Here is a 19,271-nt window from a genome sequence, read left to right on the forward strand (position 1 = left end):
AATATGAGACGCTTAAAGCACCACATATTAAAGCGAGTGCCATTTTAGCCCACTAACAAGGCTTTAATCAGGGCATTCAGCCATGCTCAATAGTCCTTTGCTTTTGAATTTGCATATCAGGAGGGGGCTGGGAGTCTGAGTGGGTGGACGTCATGTCCCAGTGATTAATGATCTCTAGGAAGCTAGAAAGGGGAGAGTAATATACGCAGTATTTCTACCCCCTGGAGTAGGAATGCAAACGCTATTGTGCAGATCTGTGCATAGTCACTGACTTCCTGGTAGCTGGAGAATTTCATACACTCCTCTGCCACAAATAAAACTGTCAGTGAAGTGACAAAGATCAGAAAGCTGGGCTTCATTTATTGAAAAGAATAGCTCAGGCACAGTGATCCAGAAAATTAATTTTGTAGGTGTTTGGGAACTCAGTTGTTTAATAGGAAACCAGTAAAAAGGGGACTTTCTATGAAAAGGCTGAAGCCACCAAATATTTGTTGAATTGAGTTTTGTTTCTTGCTGTATGAGTGGCTGGAAACTGGATACTTTTGGATTGCTTAAAAGAGAGAGCTGCTTTGAAGGAAAGTAAAATAATAGACTCTCAAAATTTAGAGAGGGAGCTAATATTGTGGGGGGAAACGGTCATTTTTTTTTGCAACAAAAATACAATTTCTAATACAAATTCACAACAATATTATCTGATTATTTGAAAGTTTTAGACAATAGACTTTTCACTAGAACCACAATATCAAGTAGCAAGATACTATGGAGATGGGGGGCAATATTAATACCTAGCTAGATTTGTGTTTGTTTTTAACTTCAGTAGAGGCTTCTGAAAGCTTTGAGGTCTCTGAGGCCAAGATTATTCACGACTTTTCAAGCACTGATATTTATGATTAACAGGACTATAAGGGTACAACTACACAGCAAAAAAAAAATCCTTGCATGGGCTGAGACTCAGTGTCCTACAGACTCCGGCTTGCGCTACAGCACTAAAAATATCCATGTAGACTTTCCTACTCGGGCTCTGAAACTCCCCCTCTTCCCTAGGCTTCAGAGCCTGGGCGAGAACATCTGCACTACTATCTTTAGCGCCTTAGTGCAAGCCCCTTGAGCTCAAGTCTGCAGACCCAGACTCTGATACTCACTGCCATGGTTGTTTTTTGGCAGTGTAGTCTTACCCAAAGATGCCACTTCAGAGTCTGTGTTCTACAATATTTCTTAACTCTTTTCTAGATTTATCTGTTGTTAACTTTGCTAAACGCTGGTTAGTCGTCAGTAAATATGGAGAGGGTGCTTCTCTTTCAGCACCTACTATATAGCAATATATTGGGGAAGTTTATAAATACAATCTAACTCTTTTATTGTTCTGTCAAAAGAGCAGAATAAGGCTCTCTGATTGAAAAGATAAATAAATCAGACCATAAAGCAGAAATTCATGAAGTAAAACTCTAACATGGTTTCCCATAACAAAAGGACCCTGTGGTATAGTTTCTTGGATTAAATAAATATTAGTCTCCATTAACTGACTTAAATATGGTTTTAAAAATCAAGACACAGTCCAGTTCACTTGTATTGAATAGTACCTTCTGCCACAAGTAGTCTGCTTGAAGTCAGTGGGGCTATTTATGAAGTAAGTTACTACTCAGCATGAGTAAGAGTATTGCAGTCTGACCCTCGCTGTTTTGGGGATTCTAAAACTATCACTTTTTAAAATCCAGCACTTGATGAAATGAACTCCAGTTGGCTTAAAAAAAAACAAAAAACCCTTAAATATCTCCCATACGTGAGAAGTCAAGTAAAGGTGCTGATATATGAACAGCATTTAAGACTTCCTCCCCTGCCTCTTCAAGGAGGATGAAATAACTGTTTTTAAAATATTCCGATAGTCATTGTAACTTTAAGTATTGTAAAGCTAAAACTTGTAAATTTCAAGGAAAAAGACATTTTATGTGACCTCCTGAAAACCAATGTGTGGGTTCCCCCTACTAGGTGCAGCATCAATAATGTAATAAACACAGTTCTTCTAGCTATGCATATACAGTACCTGCTGACATCAGGGGTGCTGAAGCAGCCAGAAGTAACAAAAAGCAGCTATATTTGCCTCTCCTCCTTTAGAAACACAACATGGGTAATCTTGTAAGAAATTAGAAAGAATATAGAATTAAGAACTAATGTTAAGTATCTTAAAGAAACTGTAGGTGTTTATGCATAGTTAGTATTCTGCTTTACATTTTCAGTTCCTTACACTGTCTATTTTTTAAGCACATAAACAGTGTTGGTAATGGCATATACTTTTCAGTCAGTGTTAAAATTACTTATATATGATTTGGGTACAGCATGTAATATGTTACCAAAGCACTAACTAGATAAAAATCTCTTTCAGTAATGCAATCAACCTTTTAAGCAATATTCCAGTTTCTTGTTTGGATGTTCTCATTAATCCATCAACCCAAGAAGAAACAGTTTTGAAATATAATGGTATGAATATGGATGCCATTCAAGTGTTGCTGGATTTCATGGAGAAAAGAATAGACAAGGTATGTGTGACACTGAAGGACTTCACAAAAGGAATGCCTCTTAGTAAGAGTAGAAACGAACTTGAATCAGAACTCCAGATCTCTACTCCAGAACTTTAAAACATCAAGGGGTGAGAATGATGTGAAATTCAGTAATTTTGCAGGTCAGACTCATTCTGGAATTTGAAAGTTCATGTGATCATAACTATATTAATGTAGAATTCTTCATAAATTTATGAAAAATGTCAAGAGGCATGTGATGTAATAAAGAAAAACCCATTTCTCTCATTACATCAATATTAAAATAACAAGGAAAAGCAAAGCTAAGAAGAGAATTTTCCACTCAATTAAATAGAATTTATTTACAGATGATAAAACCGTACTGATATCCAGCCCAGTTTCTAATGTGATGTTGATTCTGGATCCCTTGAATACAATAAAGTTTAAAACATGGTTGTGGTTATAAAAAGTGACAGCTGTGTGTGGGCAGTAGATGGGAACATTTTGCCTCTTGTGGCTGAGATGTCGTCTTTTACTGACAACTTTTTATTTCTGTTAGCGCTGCAGAGAATACCATCTATGTATAGAAAAGCAAGGTCAGCAAAACTTGATTAGGGCCGAGTTCAGCAGATAATTTAAATGTATACTTAAAGTTCTCATCCAGTGCCCACTGGGTTTTGGATTAAGCCTAAATGCTTTGCTGAACAAAATGTGTTGAAGTAATGTGAATCCAAAATCCAAAACACAAGGAGAATTGAAGGCTGAAACGCCACCATTAAATTGTGCACTGCACATAATGTTCAAAATACAAAGCAGTTGTAAATATTTTTATGACCTCCAAGGGAACTAAACTAGGTTGTCTTAAAAGCTAATTTTAGTCTGAAAATTTGCAGTTTATGTAACAGTCCCTTTTGAATTACTGAATGGATTCCGAAATTATGAATTTCAGGGAGGATTTTGGTAGTGTGTTTACATAATCATTTTTTCAAATTGTGTATAGTAATGTATTTTCATGATGAGATATTCTGTGCAAAGATTTAATTTAGAGAGAAACTTTACGTAAAATTATTATAAACCCTTGAAAGAAAAGATTTTAATGGAAATGCTGTCCCCGCAGTGAGTGGTGAAACTAGTAACAGTTTATATGTTGGTGATATTTTTAAAAATTTTTGATTATACTGAGAAGGAAAAATCTGTCATTGCAGACATAAGAATTATTCTTTTCCACTTAACTGTATACTAAATTAGCCACATTAATTATTTATTGTAAAGTTTCAAGCAAAGCACACCCATACTGAATGCATATAATATATAAAATATAATCTTGTCTGACTCTTGTAATTCAGCCAGTGTTTGGTATGGTTTTTTATAATTCCACTTTAGGGAAGCAGCTACAGAGAGGGTCTGACTCCAGTTCTCAGTTTACTAACAGAATGTTGTCGAGCTCATCGGAACATCAGGAAGTTTATCAAAGCTCAGGTAAGATTCAGATATAAATTTAGAAATCTGAAAATAAAATATGCAGCAAAATCTTTCAGGCGTCTACAGCACAGAGAACATTGATGCTTGAATATTAAGCAACTTGGATTTTAAAATTTCTCTTAAAGATGTCTACATCTGTAAGCAACTGCAGTGTCTTTGTTACCTTCTGTCAGCTCAATGACAAAAATATTGATCTACATTAAGTGTTTTCAGTGCAATGTCATAATTTGATTTCAAAGTAATATAAAGGGAATGAACATTAATGTCACCCTATAAATGCAGGACAATGACTTTTAAATCATTGTATCAGCAAATAAAAATCCAACAATAAAATATTTGACAGACTGAAGAACTTTAAATTCTCCTTCAAATTAAAATACAAAATGTAAGACTTGGGATGTAACCACAAGGCACCTCTGTAATGTTAAAATATAGAGGGGAACTGGACAAATTGTTTCAATTACAAGAAGATGCCATGGTTCCTTGGCTTAATTCAATTGCATGGGCCTAACTGCCATGGCTTATGCCAAGAGCCTTCAATTCAGCAACATTAGGGTGGAGTCTGAAGCTGTAGTGTATGAGATAGGAGACTTTTTCAAAAGAACCTAATGGGACTTGCGTTTTTAAATCCATTAGTCACTTCTGCAAATTTGCCCCATAATTAATAAAATAGCACTACAACTGTATGGAAGCCAGTCAATCCATCCGTGTTTTGGTACCCTTCAATTGAGCTTCAGTCATAAATTACAATACATCAGCAGAAATGAATCAATGGTGTTGGAGCTTTAAGACTTAACTGCTGTGTGTAAATTGTATAACCAAGGTGAAATTCATACCTATGCAGAGGGCTAGCTCAAGGCTTGTGCACCATTTAAGCCCTTAAAATAGGTCTTAAGTGGAGCATGAGCTCTATGCTGGCCCTCTGCCTAGGGGTGAATTTCATCCCATGTTTAAAAAAGACTTTTTGGTAACTTCTGCAATTTTAACTATCTGCTAAAGTGCAATGGAAAAACTTTCAAAATGCCCCCCTGCCAAGCAAGGAGGAAGCAGAATAGAAATTGAGTCCTAGCTGCATCACTGATTCTCAGTGTCTCCTGTGGCTACTCCTAGGATGATGCAGCTTCCAAATTACACCCTTCTCAGGGCTGTGCCTGAAATCATAGTCTAGCTCTTCGTTCTACCACATATCTTCTCTGCATCTTTTCTTCTTCCCTTTTTGTTGTTAGGGATCTTTAAATGAAAACCTGATCTTTTACTTTCAAGAAATCGGTACTTGCTGCATATTCCCCACCTGAACCCATATTCATATGACAGTCATTTCCCTATGAACATGTTTTGATTATTACACACACACACTACATTAAAAGTGCACTACTGAGGTTGTGTCAAGCACTCAAAAGTTAGGAAGTGCCAGAATTAAGATTGCCTTAATATGGCCCCCTCATGTGTATGTATTAGGATGCAATTTCTAATTACATGATCATAATGCGTATGCCCAAAAGGGCCAGATTAAGAATGCACAGGCAACCTTTATTATGGCATTTCCCAACTTTTGAGTGCTTGACTTTGCATCCTTAGTAATGTTCTTTTAATGTTTTTTTTAGTTTTTTGTGTGTAATTCCCAAGGTTCTTAAAAAAAGCAAACTGAAAAAAACAAATTCCCTCATGTGGAATCCTATTGACACCCACATGGCTCGTCAGCAGGGTTGGAACCTTTGGATCCGCTGTGCACATCTCTGCTACTTGAGCAAACAGAGTAACAAAGTTGTCATCCTTCATGTGGATCAGCACTAGACGGGGATGAGACGCAGATTTTACCATTGAGTTTCACAGATATTTGCTGATAGCAGAGGGATGGTGAGACTCGGGAATCTTGGATTCCATTCCAAGGTCTGGAAGAATGTTCGCTTGTTCTAGTGGGCACAAGCTCTTCTGCCCATTTCACCCTCAGCCCCATCCCTTCCAACCTTTTGTTGTCTGTGCTGTCTTCCCGTTCCCTGACATCTTCTCCTGGTCCCATTTTCCTTGCCTTCCCAGTCCCTGTCTCCACTCCTCAGGCTTCTCAGCCCTGTCCCAGTCTCCTTTTTCAGCTCCTCATCCAATCAATCTCTCACTCTCTCTTCTTCACCCCCCCCCCCCCCCCACCTTACTGGCTCCCAGTTCTAGTCTCCCTCACTGATCTCCTCATCCAATCTCATTGTACCCCTTCTCTGGCTCTTTTTGGCAAGAAGACTATTGGAGACATAGGCTAGAGCCCTGACATTATTTGGGATAAAGGTGGCAGAAGAGGGGAAACAAATGTATTCTAAGGCGGGTGTCTTGTTTAGTTATCTGCGGAGGTCCCAGGAAACCCATGCAGCTAGCTGGGCTCTAGTCACCTTTGCAAGATAGGCTTTATATTGTAGATATCCTACTTATAAACTTGCAGCTGCTTTGCATGGGTGGGATTTTAAGCTTGTTCCATACATTATTTTCCAAGAAATCAAAGTTTGCAATGTTTTTCCTTTCCATGTACTGTATTAACTTCTGCCAGGAATGTATGGTTTTCACTTTTTCTTTTTGTAACACTAGGTATTGCCTCCATTAAGAGATGTATCAAATCGTCCTGAAGTTGGCACAACAGTGAGAAACAAACTTGTGCGCCTTATGACACATGTCGACCTTGGAGTAAAGCAAATTGCAGCAGAATTCCTTTTTGTCCTTTGTAAGGAGAGAGGTATAAATCAATTTTGTTCCTTTCCTTTTATTCTAATTACAGCAAGACTTTAGGAGGATCTTCCTAACCCTCCCAATTCCAGATATGTCCTTTAGTTTAAAAGTACTGTTTGTGATACTGCTTAAATCATGCCTAATGTTTTTCATCGTTAATCAAATATTAGATAAAGGTTTCCATTTTCTATCTACAACATGTATATAGTTACTGTGCAATGGGACATTACATAGTACTAACATCATAATTAATGTATACTGACAGAATTGAGCTTCATTTTTGGGGTCTGGCCACTCTAACTAAACAACAGTAATTGTAAATTATTGAAATTCTTTTATGCTGCTTTACATATTTCCCCCCAGCTTTCCTCTTGCAAGTCATTTAGTTCAACACAGATCTTGCAACTGACTAATTGTTCTGTCTGCTTCCAGACAGCACATACACCTACCATGCTTCTGTGTAATATTAAATAGATTTTATTTCTACTCTTTAAATGAAATTAACACCTTTTAATGGCCAAGTTAATTCTGTGTTGGTGAAAGTGTGTCCTTCAAATATCTTCTTTAAAAAAGACTGAAAATAAAATTTTAATTGCCTTCCAGAGATCTGTGGCTTCAGTTAAGAACTGGAGTCCTAATTGACAAATAAGATTCTAGCCTTATTTACTTAGTATCAAAAATGTGCCGGGTGCTTCTGAGACAAACAGGAAGACAGCAGTCAATGCCTCAAAGATCTTACATTCTAAAGATGTAACATAATTTACTGGAAATAAATTGTGATCAGTTCAGACTAAATACCTTGATTATCCAAACTCTTTCCTGACATATATTTAATGGTTATTTTCCTTTTCAGTAATATACTTTATGAACGCTTCAAACCATAAAACATTGTTTTCAAAGTTTGATATTTGATGAAAAATCTAGTACCAATCCAGTAATAATGTTAAAGTATGACTGTACTTCCACAGCCTAGTCTATAGTACAGCAACCTACAGTAAAAAATTACTTCAAGGGCTTTTCTCATCATATAAAAAAATCATTTATAAATCTATAATTTCTTAATCTGATAAATTTACCCAAAATTACAAGCCAGGTGACTAGAATTTTCTGTTTGTCATGGAATTGATAGAGTGGCAGAACAAGCTTCTTTACACAGCCCTGCTAATCTGCTTCAGCCTGGGTGTAAGAATTATTTAGGTTGTGTGCCTTTTTCTATATTTGACCCCTCATCTAAGAATGCCAATGGCACCAGCTGTAGTAGTTTTATCTGTAAACTATCTTCTGTAGCTGTTCAGTTCCCAGAACTCTCATTGACTTGAAGCAAAGTATCTTATTTCATTTCAATGGGAGTTCCATGTTCAGAGCAGCTGCAGAACGGGTACCAGGAACTGGACTGAGCAAACCAATTCTTTTTTCTTACCACTAGGCCCCAAAATGTTAATATGTAAATTACTTCTGATCACTACCAAGTTCGATTGGATTTCACCCCAGTGCAGAGGGAATGTGCAAGGTCCTTCATTAAACCTTGTGCAAAGGGCGTAAGTGGGGGAGGAGAGGGCTCCTGTACTGGTGCGAATTTTACTATTTACTTATTTCAAGATATAGCCACGATCTTGGAGTTTCTGTTGCTAAGAGCATGCCAGCAATTGCTTTTATAGCTTAATTTCTTGTTTAATACCAGATTTGGGCATAAGCATGGTTGTGGAGTACCTTTGTAAGATGTAGGGACAATCACTTTTGTAATTCTGCATTCAGAGAAGGTGATTCTCAGAATTGCTGCTTGAAAAAAGAATTTTTTTGAACAACCATGCAAAGTCTAGGCCTTTGCCCTTGTAGAAATGTCCTGCTTTTTCTCCTGGGAATGTACTGTGGCATCTCATGCTCTTTCCTTTTTTTTTAATGCTCATTCTCCCTTAAGACCCTACCTTTTAGTGACCTTATTTTGAATACGGAAGGCTGAATGGACTCCATTAGGAGAACATCAGGATCTGTTCTATTGTATATTAGCCAAAGGGGTCACTGCATAGCAATGCAGCATAGTCCCCATAAGGGATGAGTAGACTGTATTTGCAGTTCTCCAAGCCCCTACTGGCCTGATATGCAAGAGAATGGATTTGGAAACTGACTTCTTGTAAGTGCCCTACATTTCAAGTGATGATTCTGTGTTGATAAAGCTTAGAAACTGATTTTCTGTCTCCCACATCAAGTTCTCATTCTGCTAGTGTCACACACAGAGAATTTGTGGGTAAAAGTAACAATCTGCTGTAGGTTTAAAATACCACTTGTTTTAAAAAAAAAAAAAAAAGAAAGAAAACCCTTGTGTGTGCTTGGTGAAAAATGCTTTGTGCCATGTGGTCTTTCTTTCAGATGGCTGTACTGAGAAAAGTGACTGACTGTTGTTTTTTTTTCTCCTATACTGGCTGCATAAATTATGTGGGTTTTTTCCCCTTCTAACAATGGCCAGCTTTAATACTACAGAAGGAGAGGCTAAACTCTTCTTCTCTAACTAATAGGATGGCCTTTTTCCAGAACATTAAGCATGATACGTTCTGCGATTGCTGGACTATGTACTCTGTAAATAGTATATGCATGGTGCTGTGTACCAGAAACATTTTTTTTTTTTCAAGAAAATGTTATCCTTTCACTGTCACTTACCTATACTATCCATAGTTTGAGAAGCATTGAAGCCAAATCCTCCTGTCATTACTCACTTGACTATTCCCACTGAAGTCACTGGGATTAGGGTATGTCAATTGAGCAGAATTTTGCCCATAACTGTGAACCTCAGATTATCTTTCTTGAGAAATGTGGTTTCTTTTTAATCATTTTCAAGAAATTATTTCCACATCACATGGAAATACGTGAAAGTTTCAAGCAATAATAATGAAAACAAAATTCAAAAACATGAAATTTTGTCAATGGTACCAACCAAGAATTTTCTAGTTAGCTGCCGTAAATAACAGTAGCACAAATATAAACAATGAAGAGCACTTTGTCTGTGAAGATGGGGGTTGGGAGGGTGGAAGGATGGATGGAAAACAGAAAGTTGACCAAATATGAAAGGATTCAGTGAACTTTCTAGATCATTTAGGAAAATGTTGCCAGTAAGTTGCATCTTTGGTCAGTGGATGTTAAAAAATTATTTTATTCTTTGGGTTTGCATAGAAAATAAAAGAAGCTGTTCTGATAGTGGCTGCAGTAATAATACTTCGCATTTACAGTCAAGATTTCCAGAGGAGTCTAAAGAAGTTAGGTGACTCAATCCCGTTGCTTTTCGGTGGGAGTTGGGAACCTAACACTCTTAAGCACTTTTTGAAAATCCCAGCCTACATTATTTATCAAACCAAATAAAGCCCTCTTTTTGGGGGAGGGAAAGCACTTCACATGAGCCACAAAAAGTGCAGAGTTTAGAGCCAGGATTAGAATTTTGGGAGTTCCTGGGTCCCAATCCTGGTTCATACCACTGGACCCCACCTTCCTGTCAAGAGTTCAAATACACACTTTCACTTATCACAGCTTTTCAGCCTCCTGAAAATTGTCTGACAAAATGATATAAAACAGGCAAACTTAAATTTGCCATCTTTGTGGCTTATTAAAAAATCAAAAGTGACTGACTGCGGGACTGAATTAAAATGTTGTACCTCACTTCTGCCTTTTTCAGCTATTTCATAGGGCATACTGGTCACCATATAAAGAAGTTAGATTTTAAAACCCATTTTAAAGATGATGCTAATGTTGCACTTTGTAGTGTAATTAAATTAACTTCTAGCTGAATAAATTGATCTTTGTCTCTTTGCAGTTGACAACTTGTTAAAGTATACAGGCTATGGTAATGCAGCAGGCCTGCTGGCAGCAAGGGGCCTGTTAGCAGGAGGAAGGGGAGATCATTGGTACTCCGATGATGAAGATACAGACACTGAAGAATATAAATCTGCAAAGCCAAAGTACAGTACTATTTTTTTTCTTCCTGTTTCTACCACCCAGCCCACTGTGTTTTGAGTTAGTTTCCTCCTCTCTGCCCTTTGTCAAAGGGATCCATCGTAGCTTACAACTTTGGAGTTGTGTGTATTTACATGGACTGTTGTTTTTCACAGACTTTATGAAGGTTTTCAGTGTTGTTCTGATCTAGTGTTTCTGGGGTTCAAGTGTAACTTCGTCTTTGTTATTCATCCTTGAATGTTGCCTCCATAATTTCATCAATTGCAATGAATTTGATAAGTGATAGAGAACTGCCTAGCTCTAGGCTGGGATGTTTCCATATTAACCAATTTTAGATATATGATGGGTAGGGCCCTACCAAATTCAGGGTTCACTCTGGTCAATTTCACAGCCACAGGGTCTTAAAATTGGTCAGTTTCAGATATTTATACCTGAAATTTCACAGTGTTGTAACTGTGAGGGTCCTGATCCAAAATTGGATCATTGGGGGGGCGGGGGTGTCCTAAAGCTGTTGTGTGGGGATTGTAGGATTGCCAAACTCACTTCTGGGCTGCCTTCAGAGCCTGGCTCTGAAGGCAGCAGCTGCGAAGTTTCCTGCAGCTGGAGGAGGCTCCCAGAGCTGGAGGTAGGTCCGATCTCCCCAGTGCTGCTGGGAGTGGCCCAACAGGGTTCCTAGCTGCTAGTCAGGGCCAGTGGTGGATTAATGCATGGGCCCATGGGGCCTGTACCTGGGAGCCCCCCACAATTTGAAAATGCAGGAGCCATGGGGTGGAAGCCCTGAGCCACAGGGGGGCAGGGGTGGCAGCCCCAAGTCCTGGCAGGAGCCATCAGGGACAACAGCCCTGAGCCCCGGGGGGCGGCTGCCCTGAGCCTGGACAGGAGCTACAGAGGGTGGAAGCCCCAAGCCCGGGCTCTTCCCTGCAGGAGCTACCGGGGGGGACGGAAGGGGAGCGGCAGCCCTGGAGCTCGGGCATCCTGAGCCCCAGCAGGAGCCAGATGGGAGAGGGAGCAAAATTCCCAGAGCTGGGATGCCCTGAGCCCTGGTAGTAGCCATATGTAGGCGGGGGTGGAAGCGTCAGAATGAGGGTGCCCTGAGCCCAGGCAGGAGCTGTGGGGCACAGCAGCCCCCAGCCCAGGCGCCCCGAGCCCTGGCAAAAGCTTCAGGGGGTGGCGGTCTGGAACCCAGCTCTGAGGCTGCTGCAGCGCACCACACTCACTCCTGCACTGTCTATGGAGGTGGGTCTGGTTCTTTCCCTGCATGGCTGTTATGTAGAAAAATAAGTCCTGTCCCTTCCCAGCCCGGCTGATTTTGGGGAGATGAGATTTCACGGGGCAGGGCTTATTTCACAGTCCATGAATGTTTTTCATGGCCGTGAAATTAGTAGGGCCCTAGTGATGGGATACTATTTCAGTGGGCTTAGTTATTTCAAATGCCCATCGTAATGCTTGCGTAGGGTTTACTTGTTATATGGCTTTGCTCTGCCTTGCTTGAAGCTACTAATCTTCTCGATGGAAGAAAGATACGAATATATGTAGGGTTATTTGATTTTATTTTCAGACTCTCTCAAAGACACATGTTAAAAAATGTGCAGATTCCGGCCTCTTTTGGCCCTCCTATTGGAAAATCTCCTGGAGTTCAGTAGGTTACAGCAAAAACTTTTTTCCCCCTAAAGCAACATATACCACGAAGAGAAGAAAAGAGACGGAAGACTTCAATCTCCCTATAGTTTGGGGACATCTTCCTCTTGGTCTCTTTGTCAAGAACCTGACCTGAAAAGAGTCCTGTCATCTCCAGATAATAAATGATGGGCATCTTGAATGTAAAAGATGTTTGTGAGCATGTAGTCTGGGATTTGCCATTTTGTTTATGTGAAAAGGTCTTAAATGTGACTTCCTCTACTACTTTGATTTTTATTTTATTGAATATTATTTTTCATTTCATTTTTGGAAGTGTGAAAAGTCATACTTTTCTGCTCTGAAAAGTCATACTTTTTTTTTAAAGCTGTGGTGTCCTGTGTTTTGTGACTGATTTCCATATCCAATTGACTCTCAGTTTACAAGTAAAAAATGCGTGGGAGAAGGGGGTTCCTAACAGCCAGTACTGTAAATTCAGCCTCTGATCTTAGTAAAGCTTGGTTCAGTAAAAATGAGTGTGAGAAGGAAATAAAGGAAGTGGTGATGCCATTTTAAGGTACCCCCCCACACCGCTTTTTTGGGGGGGGAGGATAAAGTGCACCATCAGAACTGGGCCATATGTGCCAAAAGTAATCGTTCCAGAAAATTTAACTCAAAATGCCTACCTTGAATAGAATTCCTCTTTTGAGTCTTGACCCATAGGCATAATGAGTACTAGTGAAACTTGGGTATTTGAGCACTTAACATGGAGCTAATATAATAAAAAATTAAAAAGCCAACAAAATGAATATAAAACAATATGGAGGAAGGCCATCCATGAAAAGAACTGCAGAATTCTACTTGCAATTCTGTCTGAAGGAGTTAAACCATTTTATAATGCTACCAGGGAGCATTAACTTTTAAAACAGTTATCTGTCAAAATCCAAAAAGAGAAATTTTGCTGGTAAATGTAAAGATGTAAATGCTACAGCCATCTTTTTTTTTTCTTTTTTCCCCCCGTCACAGCATTAATCTTATCACTGGCCATGTAGAGGAGCCAATGCCCAACCCTATGGATGAAATGACAGAAGAACAAAAAGAATATGAAGCCATGAAACTTGTCAACATGTTTGATAAACTTTCCAGGTAATGTAACTCTATCCAAAATACTACAACCAAACAAAAAAAGTGGATGTTTTTAATCATAGCTCCTCTTAAGAGAGAGGTTTAGGCCCGAGTTCTTCACTCTGTCAGAGGTGTGTATTCATGTCGGTGGGACAATTTGCTTGCTTTTTAGTTATCCACATGCTTAAGTGTTTGGTTTTTTCCCCCGTTTTGGCTACTTTCACTGGACAGGAAAATGATGCTTACGCTTGGACAGATTGCAAGAACTTGTATTTAACACTGTTCCATCTAACTCTGTGTAAACTGTAATGTGTATGGGACCTTTGGAAACGGTTGGTTCCCTGCGCCAAAGCAAAGGAGCCAGGGTGGAGAGACAGGTGCACATTGAGTTGCCTCAGAATTCTGGTTTAAAACATTGCGGCAACATAATAAAACACCCTGAAAAACCAAGAGTCTCTAAAAACCTACTTGCTTTTTGACAGGTTTACTGTGTTTTCCAGTCTCACTGCTGTTACTTTTAAGTAGCAGTGATTGTAGACAGTGTCTTTTTCTTGATAGTAGTGTGGGTGTGCTGCTCTCACTTCCTGACCTTGGAGGGGAGAGCAGGAGTCGGGGACAGAATGGCAGGGATTGTGTTCAGAACAGATTAGGAGGAAGCTGCTGTGACTAACAGAAGCAATCAAAGGTTGTGTGGAGAAAGCAGTAGTGGGAGGGTTGGGAAGTGTATGGACAGAACATAAAAGACGGTCACATTATGGAATGAATAGGGGCGGAGAAAAGGTGGGGAGTATACAGTGTTTGGGGAGTAAAATACACCAGTGACTAAGGATCAAGATGAGACGCAGCAGTGGAAGACACCGTAAGGCACTAGGTGGCTTGGCAGACTGGTAATGACAAAATTTGTTATTTCTAAGTTGCGGGATAAAATCTAGCCCAGGTCACACAAGTAGTGAATAAAAGTTGTCATTTGTAGTCTATTGGATGGCCTGTGGGAAATGAATTTATATTAACAGGTTTACAAACTGAAACACAAATGGAAAAAGTGACTTAGATTTACACTGCTGTGAGTAAGCCTGAGAGTTTGCAGCTGTGATTTGCTGTAGTCCAAATGAGGATAAATATGAACTTCAATCAGTATAAGGATAATAGCATAAAAGAAAATGGTATTAAATATAAATTAATGCAGTAGAATTGAATTGATTTAACATATTGGCTCTCTTTACCAAGAGAGAACAGATCTATTTTAGTGATTATAACTATCTGCACCCTTGACTTAATATTTAGGAATTGGTGCATCATACTTGGATGTCTCAGAAACAGTTTCTTCCTCCACTTCCACTACATGTGAATATTGGAGCAACTCTTTATCTAAGTAACATAATCCCTTATAAACAAACAAGTATGGAGTTCTCAAGTACCAGTTCATACCTAATATAACACTGATTATGATTATTAGTGACTTGGGCCATAGGAGTTTGATTCACCTAAAAATATTTAACGGCGCTATTCTCAAATGGATAAAAGCCCCAGTCCTAAAAACACTTACGCACATCAAACCCATTGAATTCAGTGGGATTGCTTTCACGTATAAAATATTCGCATTTGCAGGACTGGAGCCAAAGTTCATAAAGGCACAGAATCTAAGTATTTCTAGGAAATTTAAACTACAAAGCTATCTGATAGGAGATATATGGTTTGCTGCATACATCTTCATAGATCTTTTTATTTAAGAATAACTTTTTCAAATGGTCAAGAATGCAGTGAGAGATTAGGGTTGCCAGGCGTCTGGTTTTCAGCCAGAACGCCCTGTCGAAAAGGGTCCGTGGCGGCTCCAGTCAGCAATGCTGAATGGGCTGTTAATACTGTGGTCAGCAGCACAGCGAGGCTAAGGCAGGCTCCCTGCCTGCCCTGGCTTTCCATGGCTCCCAGAAGTGGCAACATGTCTCCCCTCTGGCTCCTAGGCTGGGGGCTCTGCGTGCTGCCCCTGCCCCAGCTCCCATTGACCAGGAACCAGGGGGACATACCTCAGGCAGCTCCCAGAAGCAGCAGAAAGCACTGCCTGGAGCCTGCACCCTAGCCCCCTCATGCACCCCAATGGCATCCCAGAGCCTCCTTCCGCACTCCAAACCCCTTGGCCCTGGCCTCACTCAAGACTCCACACCTCCAGCCAGAGCCTGCGCCCTCTCCCGCACCCCTGCGCCAGCCCTGAGCCGCTTCCCATACTCCAAACCCCTCGGCCCTTGCCCGGAGCCCCCTTCTTCACCCGGAACCTCTCATCCCTGGCCCCACCCCAGCAAGAGCCTGTACCCCAGCTGGAGCCCTCCCCCCCTCCCGCACCCAAACCCCCTCCCCCAGCCTGGTGAAAATGAGAGTGAGTGAGGGTGGGGGAGAGCGAGCAATGGAGGAAGGGGGGATGGAGTGAGTGGGGGGCAGCGCTGTGGGGCGGGGGGAAGGGCAAGGGTGTTTGATTTTCTGCAATCAGAAAGTGTGCCATGCTAAGAGAGAGGATGGCAACATTGGATTTGGTATTAACAAATATACTTAATTAAATCAGATGTGAAGGAAGGGAAAAATTGAGGTGCATCAGTCTGGAGATACCAGTGCAGTAACTGAATAATTGTTTCCCACATTTATTTGTATTAAAAAGACGCATTTGTCTATCATCAAAAAATAGTAAAATATGTACAAGCGATGACCACAAGAAAATAGCTAACTTTAATAGAATTACATGTGCAACAGTGAGGGAAAATCAGTGAATAGGGTAGAGTATTAAGATAAAGAGGGGTAGTAAAAAGAGAGGTCATTTTAAGGAACATCATAATAACCCTACCTATTGTCCGAAACTTAAAAGGGAAACTTTGTACTGGAGATGAGAAATTATTTAAGACTGAAGGCTTTTGAGTTGCTATCATTATAGCTGTTCAAAAATACATTAGATAAAATGCAAATGACGTTACTGTGACGAAAGAGCCTTCTCAATTCACAGGGTTGGAGGCACCTGCCATGATGCCTACAAAAAGCGTAACAGTGGTTAGGTAGCTGGGCATTGTCTGCGCTGCTTATGCTGTTGACCAATATCCGCTCGCTGTTACCTTGTGCTTCCCTCTGTCTGTCGTATCTACTTGTTGTCTCCTGTTCGTTACTTAGGACTTGTCTTCACTACCGGGAGATCGACACTTCTGCAGTTGATGCAGCAGGTGTCGATTTAGCGGGTCTAGTGAAGCATCTCCTGTCAACACGGTGCAGTGAAGACACCGCGGTAAGTCATCCTAAGCTACGTCGACTCAGTAGCGTAACTTAGCTCGACTTACCCCCGTAGTGTGGACAAGGCCTTAGATTGTAACCTCTTCAGGGCAGGAACTGTTTTGATGTTATGTGTTTGTACAGTGCCCACTGCAAGAGGCCCTGAGTCATGATTTGACCTCCTGGGCACTGCTGTAAAACAAATTAAAAAAAAAAAATCACTTCCCTTTTTTTTATTTATTGTAAAAAGATACCACCAAGAAGAGAGAACTAAAGGAAATGAAGCTTGTTTACAGGAGACTGGAGTGTTTTTTAACCAAATGTAACTTACTGCAGTTGGTCAGTTTGTAGAGAGGTTAAATGGAAACCAGAAGCTGCCAGTCTTGCATTCAAGAAGAGGAACTAATTTTAACAGGATTTGGATTTTCTCCTTTTTATTTGGAACTGCACATATGTGCCAGCACTCTGAGCCTTTCAGTGCAGAGACTTTTTTCATAAAGTTAACGCTACCAGTTGACTACAGTGGGTCCCTGGTATACATCTTCCCCCTTATCCGTTGTTTCATATATCTGTTGCTCATCAATAGAAGAACGTGTTCCGATTCACATCTGTCCCGATCTGCATATCTGTCCTTTGAAGTACTGTACTGGGAGTTGCAAACGACAGATTTGCTCACCAACGTGAAGCGGAACATATTCCCCTGTTGATGAGTGACGGATATGCAACAGATATGGGTAGCCCCACTTAATAGCCAGGCCCACCCCCCCACCCCAGCTCCGACTCTGCTCCCATTCCCAGCGCTTGCCCCACCTGGCGCTCCAGCCGCGGAGCGGGGGTCGGGGGCTTGCCCAGCGCTCCAGCCGCAGAGCCCCAGATGGGCAGAGCAGGGCGAGCCCCGAGCGCACAGGGGGAGCGGGGGAGCACATTTTTCCAGGCGCTCCTGGCCAGAGTGTCTATTGCGCCCCACACTGCAAGGCCAAGTAGAGGGGTGGAGAGGCCGCTCCTACCCCTCTGCCTCCCGTCAGTGTCCCCTCCTGCCTACGCCACTGCTGTACCAGCGGGTCCCCGGTATACGTCATTTCGGTATCCATGCCCCTTTGCAAGAACACAACCCTGACGTATACCAGGGACCCACTCTAATATTTTGCAGTTGTTTGTAAGTTACAGATTAAACTGAAAGCTGCTTTGCTACAATTCTTGAAAATTAATCAGAAGTTTTATAAAGTCTAATATTCTTCTATCCTGGAATTACACGTCTAGGACCACAATCTCTTAGCTTCTTTGTTTCTTGGTTCTGAAGCTCATGGCCTTGAAGCAGATCAGTAATGGCAGGTGTACTTCCTTCTAGATAGACTTGCTAATTCTGTTGTCACTATAGGAAGTAACACATAAGGAAGCTGGCTGTGGAAATATTGCCATACTAAAAAGTTATAAGTAATCGAAAGTAGCAGAAATGTTACGGCAATCTTAATGTCCATTGCATTTCTCTTCTCTGCTAGAGTGTTAATCACTTTAAAGATGCCAATAAATGATTATCACCTCCTTCCAGCACCAGCGTGCTTTTCATCATTTAGGGGGAGGGGTTTTTTAAAAGGGAAAGAAATTGAACAGGAAAATATGGGATGGGGCGGGGCATGTAACCCTTTAAGAACTAGCATTCTCACAGTAAAGAAAAATATAAAGGACTGATAAGTCCCTGACTGACTGAAAATGGCAAAATCATCCCATCTGATTACAGACCTTTCTAGATCTGATTTTATTTATTGTTTTTAAAATGCGTTCTCTGACCGATTGCACTCCTAGGAAATAAAAACATGGCACCATTTTTTAAAAGGGCACAAACTTTCACAAGCAGTCACGTGTTGGACACACGTGTTGTGAGCTGTGAAGCTGTCCATTTTTTGATTACACTAGTATTTGTATTGTATTAATATTGAAAAGTGCCTGTTGTAGGAGATAATTGCATGCAACAAGGAAATATCTGAAACCATTTTATGGCATTTTGTAACACTAAATGATAAGCATGATGGAGCTGGAAGGAGGTGATAAGGATTTATTGGCATCTTTAAAGTTATTAACTCTTTAGGAGAGAGAAATGCAATGGACATTAGACTATAGGTAAGGTTGCAATGGCATATCTGCTATTTTCAGTTACTTATAATTTTTCAGTATGGCAGTTGTGCTTGAATGAATCTTTTGATGCTAACGCTGATCTAAGTTGATTTTGTGAAGAACGAATTATTATTGCCATGTTTGGGTGGAAAATTAATTCATCCAGTTTTATTGCATCTAAATATAGGTAGTGTGAAGGGGAGGAGTGAATATACATGTTTGTGATGTTTCAGACTTTTTTGCACATAACTGAAAAACTGCTTTGTACAGGCTGAGGGTTTTTAAAAGTATTGAGGTTTTTATGGTTAAACTGCAGTTTTTACAAATGAAGTGTTATCTGGAGTTTTGTAATCCACGAAAAGGGAAAGTGGCATACAGAATGTGAACTCATTACTCGTCAGAAGTCAGGATACATACAAGGATAGCACCCATAAAATACATAGGAATGAAGTATTAAAAAAAAAAAATCTGATATAACCATAACAGCCTATCCTAAACATAAATCATCTTTTGATTTTTAAATAAGCATGTTGG

General features: G+C 40.3%; 1 protein-coding gene across 7 annotated transcripts in view; it reads left to right on the top strand.

Annotated features, from left to right (window-relative positions):
- RIC8B (RIC8 guanine nucleotide exchange factor B) overlaps window positions 1–19,271 on the top strand; it is a 58,733-nt gene that overhangs the window by 35,628 nt on the left and 3,834 nt on the right. For 3 of the 7 annotated variants that reach the window (XM_037880177.2, XM_037880193.2, XM_037880213.2), the window contains 7 exons: window positions 2,381–2,534; window positions 3,897–3,992; window positions 6,567–6,711; window positions 10,504–10,648; window positions 12,202–12,282; window positions 13,284–13,403; window positions 16,530–16,641. In XM_037880177.2, coding sequence (XP_037736105.1) covers window positions 2,381–2,534; window positions 3,897–3,992; window positions 6,567–6,711; window positions 10,504–10,648; window positions 12,202–12,282; window positions 13,284–13,403; window positions 16,530–16,641 — 853 coding nt within the window. The remainder of the gene's footprint in view (window positions 1–2,380; window positions 2,535–3,896; window positions 3,993–6,566; window positions 6,712–10,503; window positions 10,649–12,201; window positions 12,283–13,283; window positions 13,404–16,529; window positions 16,642–19,271) is intronic. The other 4 variants (XM_037880205.2, XM_043542292.1, XM_037880197.2 and 1 more) reach the window with 3 other exon arrangements.

This window comes from Chelonia mydas, chromosome 1 (genome assembly GCF_015237465.2).
Source record: "Chelonia mydas isolate rCheMyd1 chromosome 1, rCheMyd1.pri.v2, whole genome shotgun sequence".
NCBI lineage: Eukaryota > Metazoa > Chordata > Testudines > Cheloniidae > Chelonia > Chelonia mydas.